The sequence below is a fragment of the Ambystoma mexicanum genome, chromosome 1q (genome assembly GCF_040938575.1).
Source record: "Ambystoma mexicanum isolate Mex_15411 chromosome 1q, UKY_AmexF1_1, whole genome shotgun sequence".
In the NCBI taxonomy this organism is placed as follows: Eukaryota; Metazoa; Chordata; class Amphibia; order Caudata; family Ambystomatidae; genus Ambystoma; species Ambystoma mexicanum.
Window position 1 is genome coordinate 79,347,897 of NC_090922.1, and position 13,388 is coordinate 79,361,284.

The following is a 13,388-nucleotide window of genomic DNA, read 5'->3' on the forward strand; positions in this document are numbered from 1 at the left end:
GAAGTAATGCTGCAAATGTAAAAAATAAAATGTTGAAATCTTTCAATAAAATAAACATAAGTTTGTAAACCGAAAGGACTGAAAACTGAACAGAGTAAAGTGAAAAAGTGAGGCATGCATACCTGCTTTTAGTCTTTAAACCGCTTGTAGGAGACGAGTTAACCTTTTGCATAAAAGTCTTGAGGACACTGCGACATTTATAAAACTGTGCAAGGCAGTTCTTACAAACAAACTGAGATAAAGTAGGATCCTGCCGTACTGCAACACCAAGCAGTCTTTTAAAGTCAGCAAAAAAAACATTCTCTGCACGACGTTGCTTATTCGATCTTTCGCTCATTGCTGGAACCTTTCCAAAGGCATTTCGAAGACTTCGAGAAGAAAATTTACCATGGCAAAGGCGGCAGTATCCAGTAGTTAATGTTCTGGCAACTCCTGTAAAGCAAAAATAAATAGAATAAAGGCAGCCATTGCATTTGGATCCATCAGAAAATATCTATAGAAATGATGCTACAATCAGGTTGCGCTCCACATATCTACAATTCTTTCTGACACCCAGGTTTCTCGCAGTACTCTGCTGTTGGTGAATGTTCGAAGTACCAGGGCAGCGGTCCCCTGATCCCAGGCTTATCCAAATCCCATCCTGTTAAGCAGAATTGCATGCAGTACCCTCTGGAACCACCACATACAATTAAGACTACAGGTGTAAGCAAAACCAACCTTTGGTATAATTCTGTACTACACAGTTTTTGGTAGCAGGCTGAGCAGCCAGGCTTATCTCAAGAGGGAATGTGAGCAGTAAAAGGATGTTACACAAAGGTCTTAAAATCACATTGGTTCAAGTAGACACTTACACTCAAGGTTTCTTGGTAAAACACTTTTTTATTACAAAGTCATTTAGAAACATTCACTAGAAGGAGGCAACCTAATATCATACACAAATATACTTCAATACCAAACCAATAGATTTCTGAGTAAATTAGGCTCCCCTGAAATAGGAGCAAAGCGGCATTTCAGTCCCTTTAAATGGGAGTAAAAAGGCACAAGTTAATAAAATAGACCACAAATACTTTCTTAGGCTATGCAAATAGTTTCAGTTCACTAGAGGACTCGATTCAGTTCAATTGGCCTGGGCCGAAGTCAATGGGCTAGTGTCTTGGAAAGGAAAGAGCATTTCTTGTAGTAAACAGTAAGTCTTTGCCAAAGTTCTCAGAAGTAGTTTGTACGAAAAAGAATTATGGTTTGGTCACAAGCTGATTAGGCCTGCAAGTTGGGAAAGTTTCAAAAACTTTGACCGCGAGAGGCAAGTTCTCTCAATCGGGTTGGCACAGTACCTTAATATGAAGAAAAGATGCAGCTGAAGACGTTGGTTCCTGGCAGTTCCTGCAGATCTTGCTGTTCTTGAGCCTCAGTCGTGGGGACAAGAGGGAGGACATCGAGGGACTCCTGCACTGCACAGGCATAGGTCAAACAAGCTGGTAAAATGGAAGATCTTCGGTTCGAGTAGCTGTCGTCAAGCACACAAGCTGGTGTCCTTCCCCCTGGTTAATCCTAACCAGCTCCGAAAAGGGTACCCAGGTGGTTTATGAGTTGATTGGTCCCACCAACTCAAAGGAAGAGGTCGTCCTTGAAGGGGCTTCTCTGTCGAGATGAACTTGGCAATTCGGACCTGCAGCAGGGCTTCACCAGGAAACCAACGGTCCAGCTGTTGCAGCAGCTCTCCACTTCCAGCTCGTCTTCGGTTCTTTCGTTCCAGTGGTCGACTCTGCTTTCCAGTCCAAGAGACTCGCCTTTTAAACAGTTTTCTCCCATTCATTCCAGCCTAGCTGCCTTTCACCCAGCAGGGTGGCTTGATGGACAGTCAGCCAGCCAATCACGCCAGAGTGCATTTGGGTCTCCTAGGAGACTAAAGCACAGGGAGTTTCGGGCACCTCCCTAGCTTCCTGCCCACCCGAAACACTAAGGTGCCAGAGGCGGTCTTCAGTCTAGTTTGGCGCGCAAAGACAAACTCTAGAAGGACCATTCCAAAAAGAAATGGCAAAAAAAGAAGACCGGGACCTTTTTAAACAAAGGGGCTTAAGGCGCCATCTTGAAAAACATGGCTCCCGCGATTTTTAGCTACCAGTGTTTGCGGTCGGGAAAAATCAGGGTAGTTCATTGTAAAACCACTGCCACCAGCCATTTTGATAGGAAAGGGTAACATTTGACTGCTACATGAGTTACTATACAGATACTAGGTAACCCCTCCAGCATTCTATAGGGAGATAGTGCGTGCTGGGTCTAGGAATTTAAAATGACTAGTAAAGTCAATTTACCCTTACATAATCTGGGAAACAGTAGTTTATCCCAGAGAAGGTATTTAAACCTGTTGGAAGTCTAAAAAGACATCCCAGCATCACCGCACTGAGGGTGCTGTGTGACACACACAAAGAAGATGATGGCTATGGAGTGGTCTAAAACTCCATAACCAAAAGAAATAAACACAGAAAAACAGAATTAAAAAGTTCAAAGTCCCAAAGTTCAGCAAAAGGACTGGGGGTCTCTAAGGAAGAGAGGAATTAGCACATTTTGAGAATTCTCCCCAACACATCCCTAGCCTCAGGCATGTGACTGCCACAACGCACAGAAGAACAAGTTACTTGCCCCTGGTAACGTTCTTTCGATTGGATGTTCCTCCCACGTATTCCTCATTTTATGATAATTATCCTTCCAGCTTAAGCTGCTTTGGAATTTCTTTTGACACGGGACGATTCGTGCCTTCTCGTCGAGTCGATGTCCCTCGAGGGTCTCCGTTCGACTGTCAACGTCATCATCAGTATAAGTTGCGCATGCAGCACCCGTTGGCTTCAGTTCTGTTTTTTTCCCCCTCCTGAAGAGGAATTACCCTGAGTACCATAGACCCTAGGCTCCAAGAAAGCGTGAAGCGTAAGAACACGTAAATGCTATGGCAGGGTAGGCTGGGAGGGGCGATGAGGAATACGTGGGAGGAACATCGAATCGAAAGAATGTTACCAGGGGTAAGAAATTAGTTCTTCGAATGGATTGTGTCCTCCCACGTATTCCTCATCTACTTATGGACTCCCGAAGCAGTGATAATTTGGTGGTGGAAGTATGAATTACCAGGTTACTCACCGTAGTGACCACCTTTCTCCTATTCCATAGTCCCCTTTCCTCCATACTTATGGGACATCTCTCCGTCCTATGAGACGGGACCGGAGCACTTTGTAAAAAGCATCCACATTTTTCCAAAAATGCATCCTTCCTCTCTGTTTTGCGCGGGGCCCGGCACGCGGCCGTAACCCCGCCCACTTTGGCTCCGCCCCGCGTTTCACCCATCAGTCCTTTTCTATCGCCGGGTCAAAGACCCATTAGCAATAACAGAGGAACCTTATTAGAGGGGACGGCGGGCGGGCGTATGGAGGAAAGGGGACTATGGACTAGGAGTAAGGTGGTCACTACGGTGAGTAACCTGGTAATACTCCTACGTCCCGTCCCCTTTCCTCCATACTTATAGGAGATTCCCAAGCACTCCTTACAGGAACTATGGGTGGATGGAAATGCCCCTTACTGAAACAGGTTCTTCAGTACAGCCTGACCAAACTGAGCGTCAGCTCTTGAGCTCATGTTGAGACAATAATGCTTACAGAAAGCAGATGGGGAGGCCCAAGTAGCTGCCCTAGCAATGGACTCCCAGGGGACATATTTCTGAAAAGCAACCGCGGCTGCCTTACCCCGCACCAGGTGTGCATGAATACCCTTAGGAGGTTTCAGCCCTTGGACGGTGAAAGACTCCGTGATGCAGGCGGCGATCCACCTAGAAATAGTTGCCTTAGACGCCTGCCTGCCCTGAGGGTTACCGAAGGTCACAAAAAATTGAGAAGAACTCCTAAGCTCGGAAGTCCTGTCCAGGTAGAACGTAAGAGCTCTTCGGACATCAAGACAGTGTAGAACCCTCTCAGCCTCAGAGGCAGGGTTCGGAAAAAAGACTGGTAGGGAGATCGACTGATTCAGATGGAATTCGGTCACTACCTTCGGTAGAAAGGCAGGGTTTGTCCGAAGGACTACCTTGTCCTTGTGAAAGACCAAGAAAGGATGCTCCACCGACAATGCCTGGAGCTCACTCGCTCTCATTGCTGACGTAACGGCGACCAAAAAGGACACTTTCCAAGACAAGTACTTGAGGTCCACTGTAGCCATTGGTTCAAAGGGTTTATGGCACAGCGCCGTCGGGACTACATTTAGGTCCCACGGCGGGTGCGGACTATGAACCGGAGGGTAGAGGCGTGTCAACCCTGCAAAATGCCTCTGAACCACTGGGTTACTCAGAAAATAAGAGCACTGGTCTGTAGAAAGATAAGCGGAAACCGCTGAAAGGTAAATTCTGCATGACAGAACATGAACCCCTGACTCTGCTAGGGAGGACACGAAGGACAGCACCGTGTCAATGGTGGCCACCCTTGGATCCAACTTCTTCTCCAAACACCAATGACAGAACCTGAACCATTTACTCTTGTACTGACATCTGGTCGAGGGTTTCCTGGCTGCCTGGATAATGCGCATGTTATCCGTAGACAAATTCAGATGCTCTAAAGACTTGAACTCAGGCACCATGCCGCCAAGCTGAGCGATTGTGGGGAGGGGTGCCACATCTGCTGTTCCCCTTGGTGAAGAAGATCTGGAGTTACTGGTAACGTGATTGGCGGATACACCGACAGGTGTTGAAGTTCTGAGAACCAAAACATGGGCGGCCACCACGGAGCTATGAGTAGAAGAACAAGTTACTTCTTACCTTGTAACGTTCTTTCGATGGGATGTTCCTCCAACGTATCCCTTATCTTTGATAGATCATCTCCCAGCTTGCTGGCCTCGGAAAAAATTTTCAGTAGAGGCCGCTGCGCGTCGACGTCCCTCGAGCCGATGTCCCTCGACGGCCTCGGTATCTGCGCCGACGTCACCACGCATATAAATAGACTCGCGCAGCCTCCGTTGCTCAGTTCCGTTTTGACGTTAACAGTTGTTTTACATGAATTGGTTATTGACTTTGAAGGAGCGTAGCTGCAACCACAAGGGAAGTATTACTGCAGGGATGGACGGGAGGGGCAATAAGGAATACGTCGGAGGAACATCCCATCTTAAGAACGTTACAAGGTAAGAAGTAACTTGTTCTTCGAAGGGATTGTGTCCTCCGACGTATTTCTTATCTTTGATAGACTCCCATAGCAGTGGTGTGCAATTGGAGGTGGGAGTAAAATGCCAAGTTTCCTTTTAGGAATGAACCGAATGTAATACGGCTTTGCCAAACCTAGTCTCTTGACTAGAGAAGAAATCCAGGTTGTAAAATCTTGTGAAGGTATGTGCGGACGACCATGTGGCAGCCGCACATATGTCTCGAACTGGAACCCCTCTTTGGAGGGCCGAGGAGGCTGCGATACCCCTGGTTGAATGAGCCCTAAGATTTTGAGGAGGCTCTTTCCCTGCCAGTTTTTAACATTCCAGGATGGCCAAAATAATCCATCTGGAAATGGTTTGTTTTGTTATCGGTAGTCCCAACTTGTGCCATGTGTAACCCACGAACAGTTGGTCTGCTTGCCTAATCCTAGCAAGTCTGCTGATGTAAAAGCTTAAAGCCTGCCTTGGGTCCGGCCTATGTAGCCTTCCTTCCTCTTTCCCCGGATGGGGAGGCGGATAGAATGAAGGTAAAGTAATTTTCTGAGTGATGTGGAATTCAGAAACCACCTTTGGGAGGAAATTAGGCTTCACCAGTAGGACAACCTTGTCTTTATGAAAAATTGTATGAGGGGGTTTACAAGATAGAGCTTGTAATTCGCTCACCCTTCTAGCAGATGTTAAAGCCACTAATAAGACAGTTTTAACGGTGAGAAATCTTAGCGAACAAGAGTGGAGTGGTTCGAAAGGAGTACCCATCAGGCAATTTAAGACTAAATTTAAGTCCCATAAAGGAACCTGGAAAGGTCTTGGAGGGTAGACATTATTTAATCCCTTTAGAAATTGTATTACTAAGGGTAATTTGAAATACGAAGGCTCCTCCGCAGTGCGCTTGAAGATCGATAGCGCTGCGAGATAACCCTTGATAGTGCCAACTTGAAGGCCTGAATTTGCCAAGTAGAGTAGAAAGGATAACACCGTTGGTGTACCACATGAAAAGGGGTCGATATTCTCTTCTCTACACCAGCTGCAAAATTTGTTCCAACGGCAGCGGCATAAAGACTTTGTTGCTGGCCTTCTGGCTGAAAGCAACACTTCCATGACGTCATCAGGGAGGTCCCAGTTCTTGTATCTCAACCTTTCAGAAGCCAGGCGTGAAAGTTGAGGGTTCTGATGTCTGGATGGAGAACCTGACCTCCCTTCTGTGAAAGAAGATTCTCCTTGAGTGGAAGACGAATTGGAGGGCAGATGGACATGTCCAGAAGGTCCGGGTACCACGTTCTCCTGGCCCAGTCGTGGGCAATTAGGATCATGATCCTCCGGAATCTTCTCAACCTCCTGAACATTTGAGGAATGACAGGGACTGGTGGAAACGCGTACAGGAGTGGAAACTCCCAGTTTACTACGAATGCGTCCCCTAGAGCTCCTCTCGGGGGAAATTCCCTTGAACAAAACAGATCGCACTTTCTGTTGGTACTGGTGGCAAACAGATCCACTTGAGGGGTTCCCCAGAGGGCGAAGATCTCCTGAAGGACTTCCTGAGCTAGTTTCCACTCGTGGGAGACTGTGCCCTGCCGTCTTAGAGCATCCGCCGTCAAGTTCTTCTCTCCGGCTTGGTGAACTGCCGATAGAGAGATTCCTTCTTGAATTGCCCAAAACCAGAGCTGCATTGCCTCTCTGCACAGTGGCAGTGATCCTACGCCTCCTCTTTTGTTAAGGTAATGCATGGCCACTGTGTTGTCTGTCACTATCAGGACATTTTTCCCCTGTACAGATGGCAGAAAAGATTTCAGCGCTAGTCTGATTGCTCTCAGCTCTAACAGGTTGATATGTAGTCTGGACTCCGATGAAGACCAACGACCGCTGATGGTCAAGTCGTTGGTATGGGCTCCCCACCCCGTGAGTGAGGCATCTGTGACTACTGTTATCTCCGGCCATGGTTGCCAAAACAGTTCCCCCTTCAAGATGTTTTCCTGGCAGGCCCACCACTGAAGGTCTCGAGCCATCTTGTCCAGAACCTGAAGGAGGACTGTCTTTCTCCCTGAGAACTCCTACCACCGAGTTCTCAGTGCCCACTGAAGAGATCTCATTCTCAGGTGAGCCTCTGGCACAAGGAAGATGCAGGGTGCCATGAGGCCTAGCAACCTCAAAAAGTTGAAGGCTGGGTGACGTTGAGCATTTTGAAACTTGGTGACCATCGGCAGAATATCTTGAGCCCTCACCTCTGGTGGCGAGGCTTTTCCCAGGGAAGTGTCCAGGACCGCTCCAATGAACTGGATGGAGTCTCTGTGATGGTATCATCTGTGACTTCTTTAAATTGAGGGAGAAGCCCAGTTTGTGAAGGAAGTGGCAGACATAATCTAGCTGGATCGGAGCTTGTTCCGAAGATACAGCACTGATCAGCCAATCGTCCAGGTAGGGGTAGACGTGGATCCCTTCCCTCCTTAGACTTGCAGCCACTACCGCCATTAGTTTGGTGAAGACCCTCGGGGCGGAGGTCAGCCCAAATGGTAGAACTCGTAATTGATTATGAGGGCCGCCAATTGCGAACCTCAGGTATTTCCTGTGTTTGAGATGGATTGGCACATGGAAATAAGCATCCTGGAGGTCCAGAGATACCAGCCAGTCCTGGGGCTGCAGGGCCTGAAGGATCTGAGAGAGTTCCCATCTTGAACTTGTCTTTCCTGAGGAACTTGTTCAATTCTCGTAAGTCCAAGATAGGTCTCAGTCCTCCGTCTTTCTTCGGTATGAGAAAGTAGGGGGGGGGGGGGAGTACCAGCCCTTGTTCCTCTCCGCTACAGGTACCGGTTCTATGGCACCTTTCTCTAGCAGGTCTACAATTTCCTGCAAGAGGAGCGGATCTGGAACTTTCAGAGAGCTGTTCCCCGGTGGATGACTCTGAGGGATGCGTAGAAAGGGCAGGCAGTAACCTTGGGCAACTGTCTCCAATGCCCAAGCATCTGACATAATAGCCTGCCATTCCGCCAGATGTTGAGTTAACCTGCCCCCTACTGGTGTCTTGTGAGGAGAGTCCTTAGAAAGGTTTGGAGGCGGCTGATGCAGATGCCGAGGGTAAAGAGGCACCTGCTGCAGCTTTCGTATTTTTACCCCGTCCACCTCGGGTGAATTTTTTCTGACCCCTTTGAACCGGCTATCCTCTGCCTTTTCCGAATGCGGAATAAAAGCGAAAGGACTTACCTCTCCAAGAGGTTCCTGAGGGGCGATATGGTATCTGATGGATTGCAGCTCATAGGGATTTTGCTGCTGCCTTTGATGTTTGTAGTTTTTCTAAACTGTCATCCACCTTCTTACCAAACAAAGAAGAGCCGTCAAAGGGTATATTCAAGAGTCTGCTTTGCACATCTGGAGCAAAACCAGACTTTCGCAACCAAGCAAATCTCCTGGTTGTTGTGTACTTGCCACCATGGCCCTGCTGATGCTGTCAGCAGAATCGATGCCAGTCTGAAGGGATTAGCACATTGCGTCCTTACCATCTTTAATGATGTTGAGAAACGCTTCCCTTTCTTCTCCCTCCGGGAGGCAGTCAGCCGCTAATGAAACACACTCCCAAATTGTGTGGCTGAACCTTGCGAGCGTACAAGTAACATTGATGGATTTCAACGCCATGCTACATGCGGAAAATACTTTTCTGGCCATAGAGTCATATCTCTTATCATCCCTGTCCTGTGGAACAGTAGGGTAAGCCGATTTACTACCTGCTGAAGTAGCTGCCTGAACAACCAGACTCTCCGGGGTTGGGTGTTTGGATAAATATTCAGGGTCAGCAGAAGACACCCGGTATTTAGCTGATAATTTTCTGTTAACCACCGGGATTACCTCAGGTGTTTCCCAGTTTGCCAATATTCTCCTTTGTAATGCAGCATGAAATGGCACCACAGGATACTCCTCTGGACCTTTGACCAAGATGTCTGTGAGGTTGTCTTGCTGAAAAGCAGGTGAGGGTGTGGACCATCCCATAAACTATTATCCTTGCCATCAAGGTTTCAGCATGTTCCCCTGGGTCTGGTGTGGCAAATTCCACTTCTGGGGAAGTGTCCAACCCACTTGCTTCCTGTAGGGATTCATGGAGGTCTTTCAACCTACCTTCCTCAGAGGTAAATTCCTCTGGTGGAGGAGTTGCAGATCCCTGCAACTCAAAAGGTCTTTCCTGATCCGAATCCTCCTCTTCTTCATAAATAGAAGATAAGTCTATGGAGTGATCAGGTCTTGAAAATGGTATAAATCCCTTTTCCAGACCAGAAAGAGCCAAATTCATCATGATTGGCTGAGAGAAAGTCGACGTCGTCGACGTTAAAGGCTTCGAAGCAATAGAAGCGATCGAAGCCATCGAAAAAGGCGTCGAGAAAGGTGGTAGAGGCCTCGATGAACTCGAGAGTATCGGGATTCTACTTGAGGTTGTCAACGACATTCTCGTGCTCGAGGCTCTGGGTATGGCCACTGGCTGTGAGGTGGCCTTGGGTTTATCCTTTCTCGGCGTCGAAGACGGCGTCGACTCGACTGACCTGTGCGTCGAAGAACCCTTCGATAATGGCGTCGACGCCGCTGATCTATGTGTCTAAGGGATCTTCGACGACGGCGAAGACGACGCAACTTTGCCTTTACTCGAGGGTTCGTGACGCTCTAGAGTGGCTTCTTTCGCCGGGTACTGCGACTCGCGGCTTTTTGATTTTTAGGGTCTTTCACCCAGGGTATCACCCTCAGCAGTCTTCGAGGGGGTTGAGGCTGCTTTCTCGAAGACGCTTAGCATCTTTTTCCTGAATTCCTCCCACTCAGCCTGAGAGCTATGTTTTGTGGGGCAGGAGACCCTTTTTGGGGAAACGGAAGAAGACGAAGACGAGGAAGGGGATCTTCAACGTCTCTTTTTTGAATGCTTAGATCTCGAAGAGTGATGGGAACTGCTTCGAGACCTAGAACGAGAATGTCTTTTGTGATGGCGAGGAGACGAATGTCTCGACTCCGCAGAGGAAACTTTCAAAGAAGTGTTAACTGCCTTACCTCCCTCGAGCTTCCCCTTACGCTCCTTCAAGGCTTTCGCCGTCATGGACATGCAGTCCTCGCACTCCGAACAATGGTGCTCGATTCCCAGGCACCACAAACAGATCCTGTGAGGATCCGTCAACGACATTTTCTTTCCACAGTCTCGACATTTTTTGAAGCCGGACCGTGGAGTCGTCGGTTCGGGTGAGGAAGCCATTGAGTACGAGTCGGTATTCACGAGGAATAATTGATATATTTGACTGAAGAACTGAGCAACGATATTCTGAGGCCCCACGAAGCACGGAAAAATGGAACTGAGCAACGGACGCTGCGCGAGTCTATTTATACGCGTGGTGACGTCTGCGCCGATACAGAGGCCGTCGAGGGACATCGGATCGAGGGACGTCGACGCGCAGAGCCCTCTACTGAAAAAAAAATTCCGAGGCCAGCAAGCTGGGAGATGATCTATCAAAGATAAGGAATACGTCGGAGGACACAATCCCTTCGAAGGGAACAGTTCACCGAGTTCTTCAACTTCCAAATTGCACAGTGAACTAGAGGCAGAGGTGGGAAGGCTTAAGCTCTCATGTTGTGCCATGGAATCTCGAGAGCATCCCCCAGAGAGGAGGCTCCCAGCCCCCTCTGGAGGCATACTGAAGAAGCTTCTTGTTCACCGCCTTAGCGAAGAGGTCCACCTCCTGTGTGCCCCAACGCAAGAAAATCCATGAGACGACCTCCGCCTTCAATTCCCACTCGTAGCTGACCACTGTCTGCCGACTGAGGGCATCCGCTGCGACATTCAGCTGGCCCGGGATGTGCACTGCAAGCAGCTTGACACCATGAAGCACGGCCCACTCCCAAATCTGGATAGACAGGTCCAAGAGGGGGGAGACTTTGTTCCACCTTGCTTGTTGATGTAATACATTGACACCACATTGTCCGTTCTTATGCGGACACCCTTGTAGACAATGAGCGGTCTGAACGCCCCCAGCGCTAGGAAGATCGCCAGAAGCTCCAGATGATTTATTTGGAGGAGCCTGTCCTGGGGGGACCAAAGGTCTGAGATCTGAAGAAGATCCAACGTCGCACCCCACCCCAGAAGGGAGGAGTCCGTCGTGATCGTCACTGTGGGGACTGGGTCCTGAAACCCCACACCCCCAGAGAGGTTGCTGAGAGATGACCACCAATCCAGGTCCACTCTCATGAAGTCCGGAATCATTATCTGCTTGGAATCTGAATCCACTGCCTGACGCCATGAACTCCGAAGAGCCATCTGGTTCCGTCTCATTTTGAAATGAGCAAGAGGAAGAGCCAGTACACACGAGACCATGAGGCCCAGAAGCCTCTGGAACCACCAGGCCGACATGCTCTCTGACTGCGCAAACATCTGACACGTGGCCAACAGTTCCACCATTCTGTCCGCGGTCAGATATACTCTGCAGTCGATCGTGTTCCAACGAAAACCCAGGAAAATTAGGTCCTGTGAGACAGTCATGGAGGATTTCCGCCAGTTCACCAACAGCCCAAGATGGAACAGGAGCTGAAGGAGAGACTGGAGATTGCCCGCTGCCGCCAGCGGACAAGGGCTGCGTAAGAGGCAATCTTCCAAATACGGATACACATGGATACCCTGGAGACGAAGATAAGCCGCAATCACAGACATCATCTTCGTGAAGACATGCGGCGCCGAGCTAAGGCCAAAAGGAAGCACCCGAAACTGGAAGTGCTCCTCTCCCAACGAGAAGCAGAGGTACCTCCTGTGTGGATTCCAAATCAGGATATGCATGTACGCGTCTTGAAGATCCACAACGCTGAGCCAATCGCCCATCTGTAAGGAGGAGCATATCTGGCTGGGTGTGATCATCTTGAATTTCTCTTGGGGTAGGAAAACATTGAACTGGGAAAGGTCTAGGATGGTGCACAGGCCAGCCTGGTTGGGTTTGGGCACCGTAAACAATCGGGAGTAGAAGCCCTCCCCTCGCCCCCCCAAGGGGAACGGGTTCCACAGCTCTGAGGTCCAGAAGTTTCTGAACTTCGGCCTTGAGGGAGGATGAGCCCGACAGCTAAAAAGGAGGGTTGAGGGGTGGGGTAGGGGGTAATGGTAAGCGGAAGCCCGCTGGAGCGACTGACAAGACCTGTCTGTCTTCTGTGATGGCCTGCCACGCCTCCCAATGATACGCAATGCGTCCTCCCACCAGGGTCCTGTGCGAGCGCGGAAAACTCATTTGGCAGGCTTATCGGTGGCGGTGCCACCTGAACCTGATGAGGAGGCTGAGGAGCGGGAGAAAAACCACGTGTGCTGTTGTCTACGGCGGTTATTCCCCGCAGGAGTATCCACTCTGCGAGATTTGCGGTCGAGGAAGCCCCTAAAATCAGAGGAGGGTCAACTTTGAGACAACGGTCTCTGGGATTTGAAAGGAGCTTTGACCAAAACAGACAATGATTTAGCCGTCTGAGGGCTATCCTTGGTCTTGGTGAGCTCTACATCTGTAGTAGAATGAAAAAGCTCCTTACCATCGAATGGAAGGTCCAACACCTTGTCTTGCACTTCCTTAGAAAATTTAGTGGCATGCAGCCACGCCTGCCGTGAGGTATCAACCCCCAGCATCAGGCCCCGAGCTGATGTGTCTACGTGATGAGCCGCAGCCTCCAGGAGATCCTGGGCCAAGACCCTGGCGTCGGAAAGGCCTCCTTTGAAATCTTCCAACTTCTCGACCGGGATGTGCTCCTCAAACTCTGACAGACCTTTCCACATCCGCATGTTAGCTCTTGCCAATATCAACTCAGCATTTGCCTGCCTGGGCTGCAAGGCTGAGTTGGCAAAGATTTTCCTCCCTAGGGAGTCAAGGAGCTTGTCCTCCTTACCCAAGACCTGAGTAGCCGTTGTGGAAGAGGATGCTGCAGGTCTGGATTGCAACGTAGCCGCAGCCACCACTGTAGAGGAGGGAGGCGGACAAGACGACAGCGCCACCTCTTCCGAGGAATGTAGCCTGTACCTCGCGTCAATCTTCTTATTGACAAAAAGTCCCGAGTGTGGCTTTTCCCAGACTCTTTGGACCTCGGCCAGAACGTCCTTCTGCAGGAACAGGCCTTTCATGAGGTGGACAAATCCAGGGACGTAACGGGGAAGGGTGCCACACGGGCCCCTCCACCGACGTATCCACATAAATCAAAGGTGCCGCCCCCACGGGCAACTAAACATTGTGCGGAAGAGGCATCCGGGCGTT

The 13,388-nt window shown here is 49.4% G+C and overlaps 1 protein-coding gene across 3 annotated transcripts in view; it reads right to left on the reverse strand.

The window, feature by feature from the left end:
* ZNF276 (zinc finger protein 276) overlaps positions 1 to 13,388 on the reverse strand; it is a 921,405-nt gene that overhangs the window by 734,028 nt on the left and 173,989 nt on the right. For all 3 annotated transcript variants that reach the window (XM_069635568.1, XM_069635570.1, XM_069635569.1), the window contains exon 2: positions 123 to 432. In XM_069635568.1, coding sequence (XP_069491669.1) covers positions 123 to 432 — 310 coding nt within the window. The remainder of the gene's footprint in view (positions 1 to 122; positions 433 to 13,388) is intronic.